The sequence below is a fragment of the Aspergillus mulundensis genome, assembly GCF_003369625.1.
Source record: "Aspergillus mulundensis strain DSM 5745 chromosome Unknown scaffold_5, whole genome shotgun sequence".
In the NCBI taxonomy this organism is placed as follows: Eukaryota; Fungi; Ascomycota; class Eurotiomycetes; order Eurotiales; family Aspergillaceae; genus Aspergillus; species Aspergillus mulundensis.
The window spans coordinates 765879-785127 of record NW_020797893.1 but is presented as its reverse complement, the minus strand read 5'-3'; the positions used below and the strand labels follow the sequence as shown (position 1 = coordinate 785127).

General features: G+C 50.4%; 7 protein-coding genes across 7 annotated transcripts; 4 read left to right on the top strand and 3 right to left on the bottom strand.

Moving 5' to 3' along the window:
- Positions 1–626: 626 nt before the first annotated feature.
- Positions 627–3485, top strand: DSM5745_05609 (DEAD/DEAH box helicase; the record flags this gene model as incomplete). Its single annotated transcript, XM_026747625.1, has 3 exons — positions 627–1073; positions 1125–2464; positions 2513–3485. The coding sequence occupies 3 exons, from the start codon at positions 627–629 to the stop codon at positions 3483–3485; spliced, it is 2760 nt and encodes a 919-aa protein (XP_026603457.1).
- A 568-nt stretch (positions 3486–4053) lies between these two features.
- DSM5745_05608 (putative SNF2 family helicase/ATPase) lies at positions 4054–9416 on the bottom strand (the record flags this gene model as incomplete). The annotated part of the gene is made up of 2 exons (XM_026747624.1): positions 4054–6481; positions 6544–9416. The coding sequence occupies 2 exons, from the start codon at positions 9414–9416 to the stop codon at positions 4054–4056; spliced, it is 5301 nt and encodes a 1766-aa protein (XP_026603456.1).
- Positions 9417–10029: 613 nt separating this feature from the next.
- Positions 10030–11690, top strand: DSM5745_05607 (glutathione synthase; the record flags this gene model as incomplete). The annotated part of the gene is made up of 2 exons (XM_026747623.1): positions 10030–10331; positions 10442–11690. The coding sequence occupies 2 exons, from the start codon at positions 10030–10032 to the stop codon at positions 11688–11690; spliced, it is 1551 nt and encodes a 516-aa protein (XP_026603455.1).
- Positions 11691–12460: 770 nt separating this feature from the next.
- DSM5745_05606 (uncharacterized protein) lies at positions 12461–13915 on the bottom strand (the record flags this gene model as incomplete). The annotated part of the gene is made up of 3 exons (XM_026747622.1): positions 12461–12833; positions 12904–13792; positions 13840–13915. 3 exons carry the CDS (start codon positions 13913–13915, stop codon positions 12461–12463), a joined length of 1338 nt encoding a protein of 445 aa, XP_026603454.1.
- A 1359-nt stretch (positions 13916–15274) lies between these two features.
- DSM5745_05605 (uncharacterized protein) lies at positions 15275–16721 on the bottom strand (the record flags this gene model as incomplete). The annotated part of the gene is made up of 3 exons (XM_026747621.1): positions 15275–15569; positions 15625–16667; positions 16719–16721. 3 exons carry the CDS (start codon positions 16719–16721, stop codon positions 15275–15277), a joined length of 1341 nt encoding a protein of 446 aa, XP_026603453.1.
- An 873-nt stretch (positions 16722–17594) lies between these two features.
- Positions 17595–18087, top strand: DSM5745_05604 (DUF167 domain-containing protein; the record flags this gene model as incomplete). Its single annotated transcript, XM_026747620.1, has 2 exons — positions 17595–17828; positions 17929–18087. 2 exons carry the CDS (start codon positions 17595–17597, stop codon positions 18085–18087), a joined length of 393 nt encoding a protein of 130 aa, XP_026603452.1.
- Positions 18088–18256: 169 nt separating this feature from the next.
- Positions 18257–18799, top strand: DSM5745_05603 (uncharacterized protein; the record flags this gene model as incomplete). Its single annotated transcript, XM_026747619.1, has 2 exons — positions 18257–18360; positions 18427–18799. 2 exons carry the CDS (start codon positions 18257–18259, stop codon positions 18797–18799), a joined length of 477 nt encoding a protein of 158 aa, XP_026603451.1.
- Positions 18800–19249: the final 450 nt, after the last annotated feature.

The window sequence follows — 19249 nt, the reverse complement described above, 5'->3', positions numbered from 1 at the left end:
ACAAGTCAAAGGCCTCGAGTGTAGTAAGCACACACGCTCCCAGAAAACTCCCTTGACGCAACCGATGATAAATACTAGTGAGGAGGGGGGGAAGAAAAAAGAAAAGATGATGCTTCATAATCCCGCCACAGCAGCGTTGCTGTTCTCAGTCCATCGGACGGACCTGAGAAAACCCACTTCCAATTGTCAGTGTGGGAAATACTGATTTCGATTCATTGCAATGACTGGGTCGATTCACTGTCCTGATTAATGTCTATGCCAAAATTAGTACATGTTCTTGCATACAAGCAGTTCCTGAGCCAAAGATATATATGAATACACATGTCAACCTACAACCTACAACGCTCCAATGAAATTGAGCCCAGACAATATGAAAGCCGCAGCAAATATCAGAAGAAAACAGATACTAGAGAAACAGAGTCTTCATATAGCACGGACAGCGTAAGATTCAGATATAAATTACTCCGCCATTCAGGGGAGAATCCGTCGAATACTACTCGGTACCTGTTGAACAAGTCCATAGATAAGCATTTCCTTAGACGTAGGTATCTTATCGATAAGAGCTTATCGTATGTTTCGGAGCGCGTCACCACGCGTCTGCACTTACACTTCATCCATCAGAGACCATGGGTGCCCCTCCAGCTAAGAGACCGATCCGTCAGGTCGATCTCACCCTGGATGAAGTTCACGAAGTCGCTCCAACGCCCCCGCCAAAGTACCCGCGGGTCTCTGGACAGCGTTTTGGCCAGGAGACAACGTTTGTTCCTCTCAGCCAGGCAGCACAGGTCTCGCTAGATGAAGACGAGGACGATGCCGCAGCTGCAGATCTGGTCCAGGGGACCCAAGTTGTCGATGACTCCGCAGATACCACGCAGCTGCATTATGGGGATCTGAACACCAAGATTGTTGGCGTCCGCTACTATAGAGGACAGGCCACCATTGGAGAACACGTTGTTCTGAAGAGAGAGCCGCGTAATCAATATGATCGAAATGCAATCCGGGTCGATAATGTCATGGGGGCTCAAGTTGGCCACATCCCTCGGACCATGGCCGCAAAGCTCGCGAGTTACCTGGTAAATTCAGAAAGGTATTCAGACCGAACGACTTCCGCTGACTTGCCTTAGGATAACAGACTATTGGTCGTCGAAGGTATACTGACTGGGGTAATTGGGGCTTACGATTGCCCAATTGTGTTAAAGCTGTACGGCCCAAGCGATCCTGAGAGAAGAGAAGCTTTGAAACAGAAAATGATGCAGGACAAGCTGCCACTCAATCATCTCAAACAAGCCGAGCGTGATGAGATTAAAGCGCGGAAGGAACGGGAAAAGGCTATGAAAGAGGCTTCCAAGAAAGCACGCAAGGGACAGCTGCTGGAAGCTGCAAATAATCTGGGCTATACCAATCTTGCTCAGCCACTCGGGGAGGGGATCATTACTGAAGAAAGCCTGGATGAGCTTATCAACCAAAGCAGTACATTCAACCCCCGTGAGATAGGTCAAGTGGCTGAAAGCTTTGGCTTGAAGGAGGCAGATCTTGAGAACATGCCCATGGCCGACAATCCCCCGTCTCTCACAACCACTCTCCTCCCATACCAGCGTCAAGGCCTAGCGTGGATGATTAGCAAGGAGAACCCGCAGTTGCCAACCGGCGCCAATGATGTGGTACAGCTCTGGAAGAAACAAGGCAACAAGTTCACTAATATCGCCACGAATTTCTCTACGACCACTCCGCCACCTCTTGCTAGCGGCGGCATCCTAGCTGATGATATGGGTCTGGGCAAGACGATTCAAATTATCTCTTTGATTCTCTCAAATTCGGAGCCGAAGACAAAAGAATCGTCCAAGGCTACGTTGATCATCTCCCCTGTCGGCGTTATGAGCAACTGGAGGAACCAAATTCAAGAGCACACTGATCCAGAACAAGCACCGCGAGTGCTGATCTACCATGGCCCTGGGAAAAAGGAAGGCGCAAACTTAGACCAGTATGATGTGGTGGTCACTAGTTACGGTGCACTTGCGATGGAATACAAGCCAGAGAGCAAAGCCACTCCTGCAAAAGGCCTATTCTCACTCAAATGGCGCCGTGTTGTGCTCGACGAAGGCCATACAATCCGCAATCCACGATCGAAAGGTTCCTCCGCGGCCAGTGCTTTGTGGGCTGACTCCCGCTGGACATTAACAGGAACGCCAATCGTAAACAGCCTGAAAGACCTCTACTCCCAGATTCGCTTCTTAGGACTCACTGGAGGTCTCGAAGATCTTGGTGTCTTCAACAGCGTCCTGATTCGACCGCTCATGTCCGGTGAGCCGGACTCTCATCTACTGCTCCAGGCCCTCATGAGTACCGTCTGTCTCCGCCGTAGGAAGGACATGAGCTTCGTGAACTTGCGTCTACCACCTCTCACATCTCGAGTCCTGCGCGTCAAGTTCCACCCGCACGAGCAAGAGAAATACGAGATGTTTCAGTGGGTTCTCCCCAACCATGCAGTATATAAACACTAACACCTAAGCAGATCCGAAGCCCAAGGCATGCTTCTAGATTTCAAATCCAAAGACAAAACCAGCACCACCTACTCCCACCTCCTCGAAGTCATCCTCCGCCTCCGCCAGGTTTGCAACCACTGGGCCCTGACCAAGAACCGCCTCGACAAGCTCGCCTCCATTCTAGATAAACAGCAAGTCGTGCCTCTCACCCCCGAAAATATCAAAGCCCTCCAAGACATGCTCCAGATCCGCATCGAAAGCCAAGAAACCTGCCCCATCTGCCTAGACGTCCTCGAAACACCCGTCATAACCGCCTGCGCGCACGCCTTCGACCGCGACTGCATTGAACAGGTCATAGACCGCCAGCAGAAGTGTCCCATGTGCCGCGCTGAAATCGAAAACACTTCTACCCTCGTCGCGCCGGCCGCAGACATGGGCGAGAACACAGACGACGTTTCCGCGGACCCAGACAACCCCAGCAGCAAAATCGAGGCCCTGATCAAGATCCTCACAGCGCAGGGTCAAGCCGAGGGCACAAAGACCGTCGTCTTCAGCCAGTGGACGTCCTTCCTGAACCTCGTTGAACCGCACCTCCAAAAGGCGGGCATCGGGTTCGCCCGCATCGACGGCAAAATGACCTCGCTGGCCCGCGATAACTCGACCCACCGCTTCTCCACGGATCCCAAGTGCACCGTACTCCTTGCGAGCTTGAATGTCTGCAGCGTTGGTCTGAACCTCGTTGCCGCTAACCAGGCTATTCTTGCGGATAGCTGGTGGGCCCCGGCGATTGAGGACCAGGCTGTTGACCGGGTTTATCGGCTTGGCCAAACACGCGAAACAACTGTTTGGCGGCTCGTTATGGAGGATAGTATTGAGGATCGCGTGCTGGCTGTTCAGGAGCAGAAGAGGAAGTTGATGCTCGCTGCATTCCGGGAGAAGGCAAGCAAGAAGGTTGATGACCGGGCGACGCGTGTGGCAGATCTGGAGAAGCTGTTGACGTGAGGTGAAACTCCCCGTTTCTTTATTTACTCTCTTCTTGTTATTCCTACGTTTCTTATGTGGCCATGTTTCTTCTTACTGTGTAAGACCAATATTCGTGCCATTCTACACCCTCTGGCCTGCATGAAGTCACTTTGAACAGCCACGGACTACAAATATCTTCTACTGCTATCTATTTCGGGTCAAATTAGAGTGGGTGAATGTCAATCAAATTTGATGATATTGATAGCCACGTATAGGTACTAAATCGTATCATTAGGCATGCAAGCATGAATTCATCCATCCATATCATATCGGGTATCTTGTGCCACCTGGGAGAACGCCAGCGCAATGCTAGTAGAAAAGAAATCTACACCGATTTCCCGCTAGAACAAGATAGACAAATGTTGAGAAACAAGATGCAGTGGTCCAGCCTTAAACTAAAAAAATACAAATGTAGAATATTTGCAGGGGTAAAAGATGTTCATGAAGGGAAACAAAGGAGAAAGAGAAGAATAGAAAAGACAGGTCTAACTCCGGCTTGGGATCACTGCCGAGAAAGGCTCTCCGCCCAACCCATTATGCCGGGGCTTTACTCCGCACTCGACGCTCCTTGCTCAGAAGGTACAGAGGCTTCGGGCGCGGACTCCTTGAGGTGAAGCGGTACGGATTGACCTTTGGGTGAAGTTCCTTGCTGGTTCCCGGTATCTGGCCTGGGGGCATTGACGGCAGGAGAGATTTGCCTCAATGGCTCTGACCCATCCCTACTTGTAGGAATTTGCGGACGAGTTGCATTGCGAAGCGCTTCCCGGACGTTTGCGATGGCTGAAACTTTTGCCCCTGGCGGTGCTTTCGGTTGCGGGATTGCCGCACCAGGAGGAAGATCCAGTTGAGCTTTATCGTTTGGCCCCTGACTATCCGACACTGAGATAGTATCAGGCGCAAGAGCAGGCGGACCAGTGTTATGAGCGACTGGTGGCACTGCTGGCTGCAAACCTTGTTGAACTGCATGATGTATGGTAGTAGCTGGAGGGACGTCGCTGGGCGCATTTGATGGAATCTGTGGTTGGTGAAGATTTTGACCGATTGAGAGTGGGAATGGATGAGGATAAGGGGGAAGAGCTTGATGTTGTTGTTGTATCACCCGTAATTGTCTCTCCTGAATTTTCTTATAATACGCATTGGGGTCGTCGCGGCGGAGAATTTCATCATCAAGTGCCTCCCGAACGCTCTTCTTTTCCTCTTCCGTGAGCTTGTCGTTGTCCTCGATGAAGAATGTCTGGGTAAGTTTGATGTCACGGATCAATTTCTGTTCCGCGCTTTTCTTCTCATCCTCGTGAAGGATCTTGTCCAAGACCTCCTTGTCTTTGCCGATGTACTCCGAGATATCCCGTTGGGCAACGGGTTTCGCTGGGAAAAAATAATCGCCAGGCTTCTTCATCGAAGATCGGATTACATTCTTTGAATCCACAACGCGGGCGGAGAGCTCTGTCTTGAAGGTAGTCTTGTCATGGACGATCTCCTGATATGTCCCGCCGGCAACAAATCTGTATACAAATACAGGTTTTGTTTGTCCTAAGCGATATGCACGTCCAACTGCCTGCTCTTCCCAGATTGGATTGAAGAGGAAGTCGAAAATGATAACGCGATTCGCACCTGTGATATTCAGGCCAAGTCCACCTGCTTTTGTCGAAATAAGGTATACCTGCTTGTCGCCACGATTGAACTCCTTTATGGCTGCTTGCCTTTGAGCAACAGGCGTCTGACCGTCTAAGCGCGAGTACCGGTGATCGCTGATTCTCATGAGGTATTCAAGGTAATTCAGGGTCGGTACACTGTGCGAAAAGACAAGAACCTTATCACCTGTTCTAATAGACTCGTCGATGATCCTTTTCGTAATTTCTGCGCGGACCGATAGATCCACAGCCATCAAGTCATGGATCTGATCAAAACGGCGACGCTGTTCTGATACATGCTCCGCTAGATTCGGGATTTTAGCCACTTCGAGGAGCTCTTCATCGAGCTCTTCTGAAAACCTTTCCTGGTCGACATCATGGGTTCTTGAGGGGGACTTTGCGTTTTCGCTGGCAGCCTGTGCCCGATTGAGCTTCTCCCGAAAACACGCGGGGTGGTTACAGCACATGCTCAGAAAAGCGAGCCATGACCATAGCGTGGTCTGCGCAACCTCTTCCATTCGTCCTTGCAAAAGAAATGCGGCATACGCATTATACGCTTCCTCCTGTATTCTGGTAAGAGGGACAGTCAGGACAAATTCGACTTTCGGTGGCAAATCCCCCTCAAGAACTGTGATGTCCGCCCGGTTGATCTTGGGCTCCAGGATCTTCTTGAGGACTTGGAGCTTCATTAGAGACTTTCGCTTTTCACCATAGGTACTATCGGCATACAGCCCTTCTCTGATAGGCTCGATGTAGTTCGCCTTGAACTCGTTTGCTTCCCCAAGGTAACCTTCAGCAATCCAGTTGACCATAGTATAATACTCGCCAAGATGATTCGCCAGCGGAGATCCTGTCAATGCAATGCGACTCTTGGAACGGAGCTGCAATGCAGCCTGAGACGCTTTGGAGTTTCGATTCTTGATTTTATGGGCCTCGTCAGCGATTATGATACTAGGTCCTTCCAAAAGCCAGTTCCTGACTTTTTGGTGGACGGGCTCTGACAGCGGCGGGCCTCTCTTGGCTGTCCCCGAGTTCAAGACCAATATCCGGAATATATCGTAAGATATGAGAAGAACTCCGCCGTCCGTGTACCATGTGGATACTTCTCGCACGCGCTCATGCATTCCGTTTTCTGCGGAGATCCGTCTCACCGTGAGAGCGATATCCCTAGGCATCCATAGATCGAATTCATCTTGCCAATTCTCGATCAAGGACGACGGGCAAATGATCAGAGTTCGGGCCTGAGGAAGATCTTCTGTAGGGCGAAATTCTTTAGGGACCTGTTGTCGTACTTTGGGATCAGGGGACATGGCGGCCGCTGTTATGGTTACGAGTAGGGAAATGCTGTCGGTATAATCAGCAACAGACAGGATTTAGATCTTTGGGGTTCGTGGATAGGAACTTACACCTGCATTGTTTTCCCCAACCCCATTGTGTGGGCCAACAGACAACCCTCTTGTTTCTTGTTTTCAACCAGCTCCCGCCACATAAATTGAATGCCTCCCAACTGATGAGGTTTTACAGATTCACCAATATGGGAATGCAGGTATATGGGTGGCTCCTTGAAGCTGACGGCCTGATGGTCAGGGTTATCGTTTCTGATACCCTTGCTCTGGAACTCCTTCTCGAGCCTCTTTTTCTGCTGTTCTTGTTTTTTCATACGGGACTTCGCACTTGCCTGGTTTGCTTTGGCCTGTTGACTCTCCTGCACGACTCTTTTTCGCTTCTTATGAGGCGTGTTCTCAGTCTCGAGCTCCTGGTCTGTGCCGACTTCTGTGTCATACCGCCACGTGCGGCAGCACTCCAGTCGTCTGATGAGCTCCTCATAGTAGGTATCAAATCCACCTTTTTTCAACTTTAAGTCTTCCAGGGCTGCCTCGACACGCTTTCTTTTGATGCCCTCAACATCACACCGTGCGCAGTCAAGCCATGCTATAAAAAAGGACGATGTTCGCAACATTAGAGTACCCTCAGAAATGGCCATCCCCTCCACTTCCTTCTTGCTCTTGATTAGAGCTTTCAGGGCTTTCTGCACCTTTGATTTGAGCTTCGTAAATGCATACTCTGGGATTTGTTCCGCCATCGTCTTTCTTTCCTCGTCACTGAGACCACCAATCAGCTTCGCAAGTAATCTCAGACGATCTTTACGCTCTTCAAGCAGCCTCCAGTCCATTGACATAATGCTGTCCATGTCAGTTATGTCAGGGAGTGAAGGACGTGAACCGCTTTCTGTCTTCACCTGGACACTGCCCTCCACTGAGCCAAGGCTTGGTGGGGGAGACATTGATGAGTCTGACATACCAGTGTCAGGAAAATTGGACGTGGTGGCCCCGGCTGGATTAAGAGGAGGCGTCTTTATCATAAACTCGTCTGGTTCGGGCGTCTCCTCTGTAAGATCAATCACCTCTGGCTTTCCGCCAAATGAGCGAGGGCGAGGAGTGGAAAGAGAAGGAGAAGGGCTGCTTGACGCGAAAACTTTGGGCGCTAAACCTCTTGTTCGGCGCCTCGTGCCAGAGACACTGATGATATCATCGTCGCCTTCAGAGGACAAGGGGCTCGCAGGAGAATTTTCATCTGGATCTTGTATTGATTCAAATGGGCCAGTGTCAACCATCACAAAATCATCAAGAGAGTCGTTCTCACTGAAATCGGATTCTGAATGCAATGATTCCTCGTCTCCAGATTTGGCTTTTGGCGAATATCGGCGCTTGGGGGGAGCAGGGACCTTTTTCGGGCACTCTTCTTGTTCCAGTACCGAAGTACGCCATTTTTGCTTCTGAATGTTGAATATAGTTTGCTCCAAGCACTGGCACTGAGCCCGCAGTTCTGCCTCTATACTATATTCGTTTCTGCCAATCTCATCTTGCAGCTTGTTCAAGCGGAGCTCCAGTAATGCAATGTCCTTTGTTAATGATTTGACCTCTTGGTTAACACGATTGCTCCTTCTGGTAGCTAGCCAGAGTTTTCGTGCTTTGTACTCCTCCTTTGCCTGATGGCTGTCACGCCACTTGGTTTCAAACTGAGTGATACAATCCTTGATGATAGAATCAATCTCAGCCGGACCAAGTCTTCTGTGCCGCGGAAGCATGGGCTCATCCTGTTCCTCCTCCATTTCTTGCCATGTCTCCGCGTCAAATTCGCCTTCAGAACCTGAGTCTCCGTAAATGGGTAATGCATGCTCTGGGCCTTCCTCGGCTGGATACTTTTGCAACAGATAGGAAAATGGATCAGAAGGTCCTAGGGATTTACTCCGAGACTCGGAATCATTCTCGATCCTCAACACGCGCATCAACTGTGGCCAATCACTCATGCTTTCCTTAGTTACCTCCGTCTTGCCCTGCTTCGTGTTGTATAATGTGAAGGACTTGTTCTTGCTGGACTTCAACATTGAGGGCTTGTATGGAATAAGAGCTTGTTCGGAAGAGCTCTCGTTTGAACTTAGTTCAATAGGCGACTGCTGAAAATAATACTTGAGTCGGTTGTTCACAAACGTGCGTTGGGCGGTGGGGAGTTTGGAGGATAAGAACGCGAACGTCTGGTCATCACCTTCGGGATCGGAGGCATAGAAGATTTGCTCCACCGTGAGGCCGTTTGGACCCATATACCAGCTTTCCAGCTCACTATCACTAGGCCGCACAGAAGCTGCATTGTCGCTTGTAGGTTTCGCAGTGGAAGTCAAATTGAGCCTGCGTTTTTTATTGCCGTGGTTGTCAACCACAAGTTGCTCGTGGGAGCGGGGGCGAATGCGCTTCACGTTCTCGATTGCCTCTTGACCCAGATCCACAGACTTTTGATACAGACCCCCGGACAACCCTTGAGCAGGGACAGCGGGGCTAGAGCTATTCTGGCGGGCAACATCGACGTTGACAGCTTTAGTGTGGGTTGGAGTCGCTTGCTGGACAGTCGATAGGTACTCGGCGGCAGGTTGTAGTGGAGTTGGAGGAGGCATTGGGGACGGCGGAGGAATTGCAGCAGGTCGATCGGATCTTGAAGCTTGAAACTTGGGTGAGAATCTCTGAAGATATCGGATTGCCATCATTATAGAGCTTCGATGCCCGAGAGCTTTCAGTCCGAGGTCATCGCGCAACGCTTCCTTTTCCACATCTTGCAAGAGCACTTCGCCCGTTATGAAGTTATCTCTCAGTGAAGCCTCGAAGGAAGCAGGCGGACGCGGTGCAGTCGAGTTTGACATGGACCATGGTGTGTCGGGATTATGGCATAAGAAGTTCACCACCTCATCGACCGTCCAATCGAGCGGGTCCCTGCTGTTGGATTGCATCATGTCCATGGGTAGGCGCAAGTAGAGACAGGTAGCAAGCAGAAGGAGATAGCCTTTGAGCGACTCATGGGTTTGAAGATAGGCAGTATGGGGTTAGGGTCAGAGAATGGCTGCAAGGAAACTTGAATCGCGTGGGTGCAGAAAGGCGCTAGATGAGATCAGAGGGATGGGACCAAAAAGCAAAACATAGAGAGATGAGCTATGCTCGAGAAAAGGACTGAGCAGTAAATTCACGAGAGAGGCAAGAGAAAGCAGAAGACGAAAACAGATAGACAAAGTCACCATGCCAATTGCATGGCAGGCCGATAGCAGTGGACTCGAGATGCAATGATAGAACGCGCTGTGTCGAGTCGCGACTGAGAGCCCCACTAAAGCATTCTTCTGCCGGCATTACTTTAGAGGAGCGGTCCACTAGGCGGTACTGATAGCGATAACAATCGATTGTTTGATTACTAATCAAAAAGACCCCTCCGCGGGGAATATCAGAGAAAGTCCATTATGGAAGCCTACTCCGTAGAAACGCTTCTTTGCTGAAGTTGACGCTCGCAATATCGATATGAACTCTTAGAGCACGATATATCCCTCGAAACTTACGCATTGACGCCCATCTACCATGGCAGATTCGATTTACGCAAATTACCCTCCCGCCTTGAACCCCGCACAGAAGGAGTTCCTGGTGAGGACAGTGAAGGACTGGGCGACACAGAATGGCCTGATGGTCAGACCTGCGCCTACGTTCGTCTCAAAGGAATCTGATCCTCACGGGATACTCGCAACGAATGCGCCGGTGACTTTGTTCCCTAGCCCTTTCCCGAAGACCTGCTTCGAAGAAGCCAAGGCGCTGCAGACCGTGTACAATAAGCTCTATGCCGCGATAACCTGCAACGAGGAATGGATTGGCAAAATAATGGAAGAGTAAGGCCTGGCTCCGGATACACAGTTTTATTGCTTTGCAGTCTATCGTTTTTCGAAGACTTGCTTTGTCAGACTCACAAAACCTGGACTAAGCATGGCCTTAACTGTAGTCTCATTGACGTCGACGACTTCATCTCGAACCTCTGGAAAGTGCACGTTGCGGTTCAGAGAGAAGGATATGTCCAGACCCTTTCTCTGGGCCTTTTCCGTTCTGATTATATGGCACACACTCCGTCAACCTCGACGACGCCCGAGTTGAAACAGGTCGAGTTCAACACCATATCCTCGTCCTTTGGCGGTTTATCGTCGCTTGTGGCATCCTTGCACTCCGAGCTGTTAGATTCTCCCCTCGGCAGCCCTATGGCGTACCCGCCACACCCGCTGCTGCAATCAAATGCAGTGCCAGATAATACTGCAGTGGAGACACTATCTGCAGGTCTGGCAACGGCACACGTCGCGTACGGGCCATCCAAATCGCAACCGCAGCTGCCTACTTGTGTCTTGTTTGTGGTGCAAGAAAACGAAAGAAACATATTCGACCAGCTGGCGCTTTCAAGACAACTCTCCAATGTCCACAAGATACCGGTCTTTCGTTTACTAAGCTCTGAGATTCTAGACCACACCTTCATCCCCGGCTCTAATCCCTTGCGCCCTCTCATCTACCGCCCGCCGCACGCCGCAGAGACGCACTTTGAAGTGACAACAGTCTACCTCCGATCCTTCTACACACCAACCGACTACAAATCCGACCGTGACTGGGAAGCCCGAACCCACCTCGAGCGCTCCGCGGCAATCAAATGCCCAACAGTTCTCAACCAACTCTCCGGATCCAAAATCGTCCAGCAGGTCCTTGCAGCACCAACGGGACCCGATCACCTCGCAGCCTTCCTCGCCGGTACTGACGAAGCCGTCATCTCAAGACTTCGCTCAACTTTCGCCCCGCAATACGACCTCTCCCTCTCCGGGAAGGGCCGAGAACTCGCCCTCAACCCCTCAACGGCATCAAACCACGTCCTCAAGCCCCAGCGCGAAGGCGGCGGCAACAACATTTATAAAACCGCAATCCCGGACTTCCTCAAATCCATCCCTGAAAATGAGTGGAAGCGCTGGATCCTCATGGAGCTGATCCACCCTCCCGCGGCAGCCAAGAACGTCGCTCTCCGCAGCGACGGCGAGGTCCTCGCTGGCGGCGTCATCGGGGAACTAGGTGTTTATGGCACTATTCTGTGGGACCAGAAGGATGGAAATATTCTTCACAATGAGCAGGGTGGATGGCTGATGCGGACGAAGGCCGAGGGCGTGAATGAAGGTGGTGTTGCGACCGGATTCTCGAGCCTAGATAGCATCGTTTTGTACTAGAAATTGTTTTTCTTGCATTATATTGCGTAGTATATAGTTTTGATGCCTTGAAATAGATTCATTTCGAATTAGAGATATTGTTTCCTTCTCCCGATCGCTAGATTCTCTTACAGTAGGTACGGAGTCGACGCCAAGATGCTGTACGAGTTAGGGCTAGGTATGCTTCGCAAGAGTTCTGAGGCTACGGAGCAGAGAGTACCGCGACAGATACAGCAATGAATGAAAACTGGATTCAAATAACAGAAATCGAAAATGTCTCATGAGGTCTAGAGCCCGCTTTCCTGATTGCATGAGTCGCAATCTACAGTACACTGTTGGTACAACAAGCTAGTGAGGCAATCGAGGCGCCACCACGAGGGTTAGACCGAGTAACAAAATGAAGCATGAACCACGAAACGCCAATGGAGAAAGTTCCTTCGCAGATCCATATTAGATCAAGTAGAGAAGACGAGGAAAGAAAAGAAAAGGAGAAAGAGAAGCAAGGACAACGCAACCTGTGGTATCGTGACGCCAACCATCGCCATTCGCTGGATAGATGCTTCGAGTAGAGGAGATATTGTACAGCGCAAGTAAGTCAAAACGCCGCAAGAAGATCAGGTATGTCCATGGGGTATAGTTGACAATGTTTTACAGGACATGATGTGCAAATGTGAAGACAGAAATCAGTGTACAGGACAAGGCTCGCTTGTAGCAATGGAGATGAATAAAAGGACATCCGGGGATATCATAGCGCAGTGACAACAGTCATAAGGCTTTGCAGAAAAACGATCTTAATAAGGCATCTCAGGGACATAACGTTCACCTTTGTTGTATTCCGCCAGCATGTGGTCGAAAATGTTCCACCGTTGCTGCTCGGGGAGCGTGTTGAGTTCAATGGGGGTAATGACAGGAAAGATACCTGTGGTAGGTGTCGCGAGCTTGCTCGGACCTTCGATGAAAAGTGGTGGGTTATAGTTGAGGTACTCGTCTTCTTGCATGAGGAGGTCATCGAAGCAAGGTGATTGACAGAAGATGTGCTTGCTAACGACTGAACCCGGCATCCAGAAAGGCGAGCGCCAGTCGACTCTATCTTCATTGTAAATGAGAGGAAGAGAGTCATTCTCCGCTTTAATCTGTGGAGTTGGTGGTCTGTGGCCAAGCCGCCTTGACATGTTAGCTAGAGATCTTGAATAGAATAACAAGGGAGGGGCAAATTGAGGTGAGAAGGACGTACAGATCGAGATCAGGAAGACTGACAGTATCTGGGAGTTGATTGTCTGGAATCATGCCACAGATAACCGGGAGAGAGCTGCCGAAGTGGGTTTGCTCCTCGTCATAGTTGACCTTTTGGTAGAAGTACTCGATTGTTGATGGAGCTTCATCTTTGATGACCTCCGTTGCCTCGGGAAGGACTTCTGGGTCCTCAGACATGACCTCAGTTTCACCAGACCGAGTTGTTCCGAAGTCACTCGAAACGAATGATTCACCATTCTCAGACAGAGTCTCCAGCTCCCTGAAGGTGGCTTCGGTTTGTTTCTTGAGACTGTTTGCTGCGCCCAATTTCCTAATATGCCAGCCTTTAGGAAGGGGCACACGACCACCTGCCTCACCTAACTGAGGGTCGATGAGGCCTGGGGTTATGCCGCGGGTAGAGTTGGAGTTGATATCCAAACCAATGTCCCCCATCCTCTTGAAGAGGCCCGCCTCGAGTAGTGCGCTGCGCTTGTTTCCCGAGCGCCACGCCTTGATGTTGAACGCTTGGCGAAAACGTACTCCGCGCTGCTGGAGCGCGTTGTTCTTGATGCGGAAAAACGGATGCATGCGATCTGTGATGTCCTCAAGAGAGATGCGGGGATCCAGTCGTTGCCATGCTTCGACGCGGAATTCTTCCACGGTGGAGGAAATTTGGTCAGGAAGGACCGGGAGGTTGCGAAGACGCTTCCCAAAGATGGAGTTCCTCATGAGCCCGGGATCACTCTTTGGTTTCTCCTCCTTGTCAGGATTCAGCTGGTACAAGATGTCAGGGAGGTTCTCCCATGACCAGTGAGTTTGGTCAGGATGCTGGGAGGTGCAATTGAGGGGGTCGTTTGCGCTGGGGCTGTCCTGCCTCGGAGGAACTTTGTCTGTAGAGCATCAGTATTCTGTTCAAGCAGGAACAAAGGGACCTTACTTCCAAGAAGCCCTTTAGACTTCTTAGCTGAAGATTTCGAAGTCGACTTAGCGACTCTGTAGCTTGCTCTGGTCATGATGGCTTCACTGAAAACCGACGTTAGCCATTTTGCCTGTGAGCCAGCAGGGCAAGATCCGAAGCGTACATTCACTTTTCTGATTCTGATACAAGAGATCTGAGTAGTACTAGTTTCCACAAACTGATGCTGTACTGAAAAGGGCAGAAGCAGGAACTGGAGTGAATGAAACGCAGTGAAGGGAGGGGAATGGACTGAGAAAGACGAAGACTCCAAGGAGGAAACGAAGACAGAATGAAGAAAGCCATCTTGCCAGCTTCGAGCGCTATTGTTCCCTTTTTGGAAGACGAACAATTGGGGTGGTTGGCAAGAGGCTCTGAATTGGTGGAAGACGATGGTGGGGGACTGGAGCTTCAGTGAGGGAAATCTTCGCAACGGGTCCGGGGAAGAGGACGAGGAGCAAAGATCGCTGAGGAGCCCCCCATTTTCTGAACGATCTAGCACTTGCAAGGCCTGAGCTATCACTGTGCAATAACCTGGGCCAGATAGAAGCTACTCCTGGCTGTGTATAAAGCCTAATATCAGCTATACTGGTGTCTTCTATGGCATCGCAATATGGCGTTGTTCTCGAAGCCTTCCTCAGATCACTTCAACGCTTGACCAACATCAACTCTCAGCAAATTTGACCGGCCCCGTGGCCATGAACAGCCAATCCCATGGCGACACTCAGCTGCACGCGGTGTCTCTATCAGGTGGCGTAGCTACCAACTCTAAGACATGGCCTTGGTGGTCTGCCTATAGGCATTCAGGGAGAGATACGCTATCTGAGGCCAGTAGTCATTCATTCTGACATCAAGAGATAGCACTATTCAATGTAACCTGACAATAAGATGGCTGGACCTGACAATCGTCATTGAGTGTTCCCAATTGGGATATTGTGTGCCAAAGTGTGAAGTGTGATGGCATTGTTTCCGATAAGAGACAGCCATGACTGGCGTCTTGTCTCAGCTCGGCGCCGACCTTTCGGTCATGAAAAGTCACTTGAGAGGGGCATTGCCTTCTTTCCTCTGGAGGATACACTTGTGGCCGGGACCGGCCAAGAAAATTTTGTTTCCCTCTCATGGGCCTGCCACCCATGGCCAAAGCTTACACCAGACAAGCCTTGGATTGCGGGGCACTAGATGCCTCTATGATCTGTAGTTGTAATTATCTTTGTTTTTGTTGTCTGTACCCAAGTGAATGCAAGTTATTATACTTGAAAGTGACATTAAAATCAAATCCCCGTTTGTACGAACATTAAGCAACAAAGAGACCATGATAGACTAGACAAACATAGAAACTGAGAAATGAAGTGAAAGCTGTACATGGTCCAAACACCGGTTTGAATGATCTGGAGAGAAGGAAGATATCCGTCAATTCCTATGTGGCTCTGGGAAACCAGAACGGGTCGTAGTATGTGTAGCCAGTGTTTTCCCATCCAGTGGGTGCCTCCCAGCCCTGGTAATTGTTGCTCTGGTGAGTGAAGATCTGACCATGACCAGGGGAAGGAGGAAAGGGGTTGAAAAAGCCTTGCGCCGGCATGTTTTCTTCAAAGGCAATTCTTGGGAAAGACGCCACGCCACGCTCATCGTGATAAGTTGTCTCGACAGAACAAGTCGGGGTGGGTAGGCCATTGGTTTCGATGATATCTGCGATGCTGATTCTCTTCGGAGTACTAGTTATACGCATCAGTATTGTAGTAGTTGGTATGGAAGCAAGAAACAACAGACCTCTCGGCAGCACCAGTAGCTGCTCGTTTCCGTGGGTGTGGCACAGCTAGCTCACGGGGTTGAGGCTCAACGGCGGCTGAAGCAAGGTGATAAACTGCCGGTTGAGCTGTCGCAACACTATTTTGAGGTAAAAATAGTTTATTAGCTAGGCGAGGGGCGTCTTCAGGAAGTTGATCAGGCTCAGCTGGCTGGGAAGTAATCGAGGTGTTTGAATTATGAATTGGATGGATGATTCCATTGTAAAGCCCACGAGAAGTCACGGACTCGTAAGAAGCATGAGAGGACACCACCTTTCCATTCACGTCAATTATAAACCGAACCGGTCCTACAGAGAACCAGAACACGTTGTCCCACGGGAACGCCTCATAGACCCAGTAAGCCACAGAATCGGACGAGTCGAACCCAGCGGCATGAGTCTCCTGCAGCGCAATGCCCCCCTGCGGACTGACGGGAACCAGATCAGCGCCGTCCTTTTGGTCATGAGAATGGAATTCAGAGCCGTATTCTTCGAGAAGTTCGGTTATGCTGTCGTTGTCATGGCTCTCCGGACCTGCTTCCCAGCAGGGTAAGTTAAACTCCTGCCGGAATTCCTTGCGACGGTAACGAATTTGAAGGTCAGAGATGCGCCCTCGATAGTGAGGATGGACTCGGTCAATGATGTCCCCGCTAGTGATACGAGGATCGAGACGAAACCACGCTTCAAGGCGCCAGCCTTCCACATTGGAAGATATTTGTCGCGGCAGGATCGCCTCAAAGTCGTTGACATGTTTCCCGTATATCTTGTAAGAAGACTTTAAAACCGGCAGTGTCATTTGAATGCGATGTTCCTCGGGAGGACGTATGTCAAGGAGAATACCGGGCAACTTGTAGATGCTCCAGGTCGCTTGCTCAGGTAGGTAGAACATGTCTGATAGCGTGTAGTCCGCTGTCCCTGGTCGTCTATACACAACACCGAACACATCGGGCTGACTGGATAGATGTTGTACAATAGGCTCCAGGACCAACTGCGGATCAATTGACTGGTAAGGATTGACGTTTGAGGACTGACAAGCAGCGTCAGCACTGAACAGCGTTCTAACCGCAAAACGGCTTACCATTTTTGATCCTGGCGTGCGGTACTGGCGAGATTAAGTGATGCGAAGGTCAGGCAGTTTTGACGTCGAGCAGTTGTAGCAAGTAGCTCAACTTGTAAATAAAATGCTTCGAGGTGGTCTCTGGGCACTTGCGAGTAACGATCTGAAGAGAGGAAACACCTGTGTTAGTTCTCTGATCCAAGTATGTCAGAGTATGAGGTACTATTCTCATCAAAGAGTAGGCAGGGTGCAGTGTGTGAAGTGAAGTCTATCCACACAGGAGGTTCACCTATTGAAGAAGTAGGAGCCAAACACCAGCAAGGCCGGGGGCGAAGGTCATATTTATGCAGATGGTGGCCTGCAATCTTCTCAATAAAAGGTGAATGACGGGGTATCAGGTACTCATGGAGGCCAAGCGGGTCATGAGTACCTGATGACCAGGCACTCACTATGCAATCACACATCATCGTGTTGTTCTGACTAGCTTGTATCAGAGGTGTGCTGTACCATACATCATAGGCCCTTTGCTTATTAGTATCAGTTAGTCAAGTATACAAAGAGAGAAGGCTCAATGAAACTAGACTCACAGAGGGTTCTTCATTAACTAGAGTTCAAGATGTTTGAGTGGAAGGTAGCTTCCCTTCCAATGCTTCCAGGTAGGAATCCTCTCATTTTCGTCCACGGCCGAGCTGACGCCATCCAGTCCCAGGTCTCTCGAAGAAAACGCACAATACGCCGGCAGACCTTGCCGTTTGAGACGTTGAGCCCGCGCAACTCATTTTCGTCCACGGCCGAGCTGACGCCAGTATTCAGCATTGCCCAGAAAGTCGCCTGTCGCGTAGGGAACGAAACCAAAGGCCAGGCCGCAGCAAAACTTCCCTCCTCCATCAACGCAACATGCCACCCTGCTCTATGCTCCGACTCATCCAAACAGCTACCGTGATCCACCGGAACAAAAGCCAGAAGCTCATGAAGCGATACAGCCTACAAATATCGTGCAGAGTAAAGCCCAACGCGTCTGGTGATCGAGAGGGCGTCACTGCGGTGGGAACGGAGAAGGTGGACGTTTGTGTATCTGCGGTCCCCAAAAAAGGAGAGGCAAACGCAGCTGTGTCTCGTGTCTTTGCAAAGGTACTGCCAAATCATACTGATCTTCTCAATTCCATCATTGAACGCGTCTAGCGTTGGATTTAACGATGTTCCTCAATCAGATCGACTGATGCGGATGCAGGTGTTTGGGGTCGCGAAATCCGACGTCGAGGTCACCCACGGACTCACATCACGCGACAAGGTTCTCTGCATCTTTGACCTAAACATTGGAGCGGAGAGCGAAGAGGAGTTCCTACAGAGAGCTGGCCAAAAACTACAAGACGCCGTGATCAGGAAATGAGACCGTGTCTAACGTTTATCGCGGAACGCTCCCGAGATCCTCCACTGACATCACGGACACTTTTTTCTTCGACGATTTAATCAATTGACCACCGCGCAAATATCCCAGGATACACCGAAATCTTAGAGAGAAGCTATTTAAGCTACCAGACTTCTCCAATTCAAGGGAAATGGCCTCCGCGAAACGAAAAGTCGCCGAAGACTCCAGCTCCGACACCAAAACCATCAGCTTCACCGCGCGCAATCCTCCCTGGACCTACCTCAAGCTCCAACTGTACGCCCACACCTCGCCAAAATGTCAAAGTCAATTTCTCTGAACTAACTGACTGATGTTCTTCAGAATTCACCAACCAAACACCTCCGACGCCACGAAATCCGCCCCCCTCGACCCCCTCACAGCCCGCAGCCACCTCTCCTCCGCGCTCTCCCAATTCCTCGGTCTCTCCGGCACCTCAATCCCCATCGACATCCTCTCCGTATCCCCCGACCCAGACTCAACGCAATCGCAACCGCAACCGCGGCCCCTCGAGAAATTCATCTGGGTCCGCGTACCGAGGCAGGATGCGCCTGCCGTTGTCGCAGCCCTGAGTTCTTGGATCGGGGGCACGGCGGAAGAGGATGCTGGCGGGAGTGTCGCGTTGAGAATCTGCGCGAAGGGTAACTTTTTGAGTCCGCTAGTGAGAGGCGACGGGGCGGATTTGTTCAAGGTGTAGGGTGGAGATTCGGTCACTGTTCAAGACCAAAGTTTTTTTTGACGCGATGCGATGAATTGCGGGCTGCGCTGGCGCTGCCGGCCATGGGGCTTGGAATGCCGTGATTGTGCGTACATCATGTTCCTGCCATGAAAATATGTCCGTTCGGGGAGAATACAAGCAAGGAACCCTATGACTTAATATCGCTTGGACGGCGTATCAACGATTAAGGGGCGCTAAAGGAAGGAGTGAGTCTGCGTCAACCAGAACAGCCATTGCCGCTTCGCTCGGATGCAAGATGTACACCCTATACAGCGGAAAGAACGACCCGTTAACGATATATGCTAAAACCACAGTTCTATATTTCATTGTACGGAATGATCCCAGAGTCACAATTTTGTGTGTATGTAAAGACAGGCTTGGTAGTATTCACAGCGGGCAAAAAAGGCCTCGCAAATAAGTAAACGAATG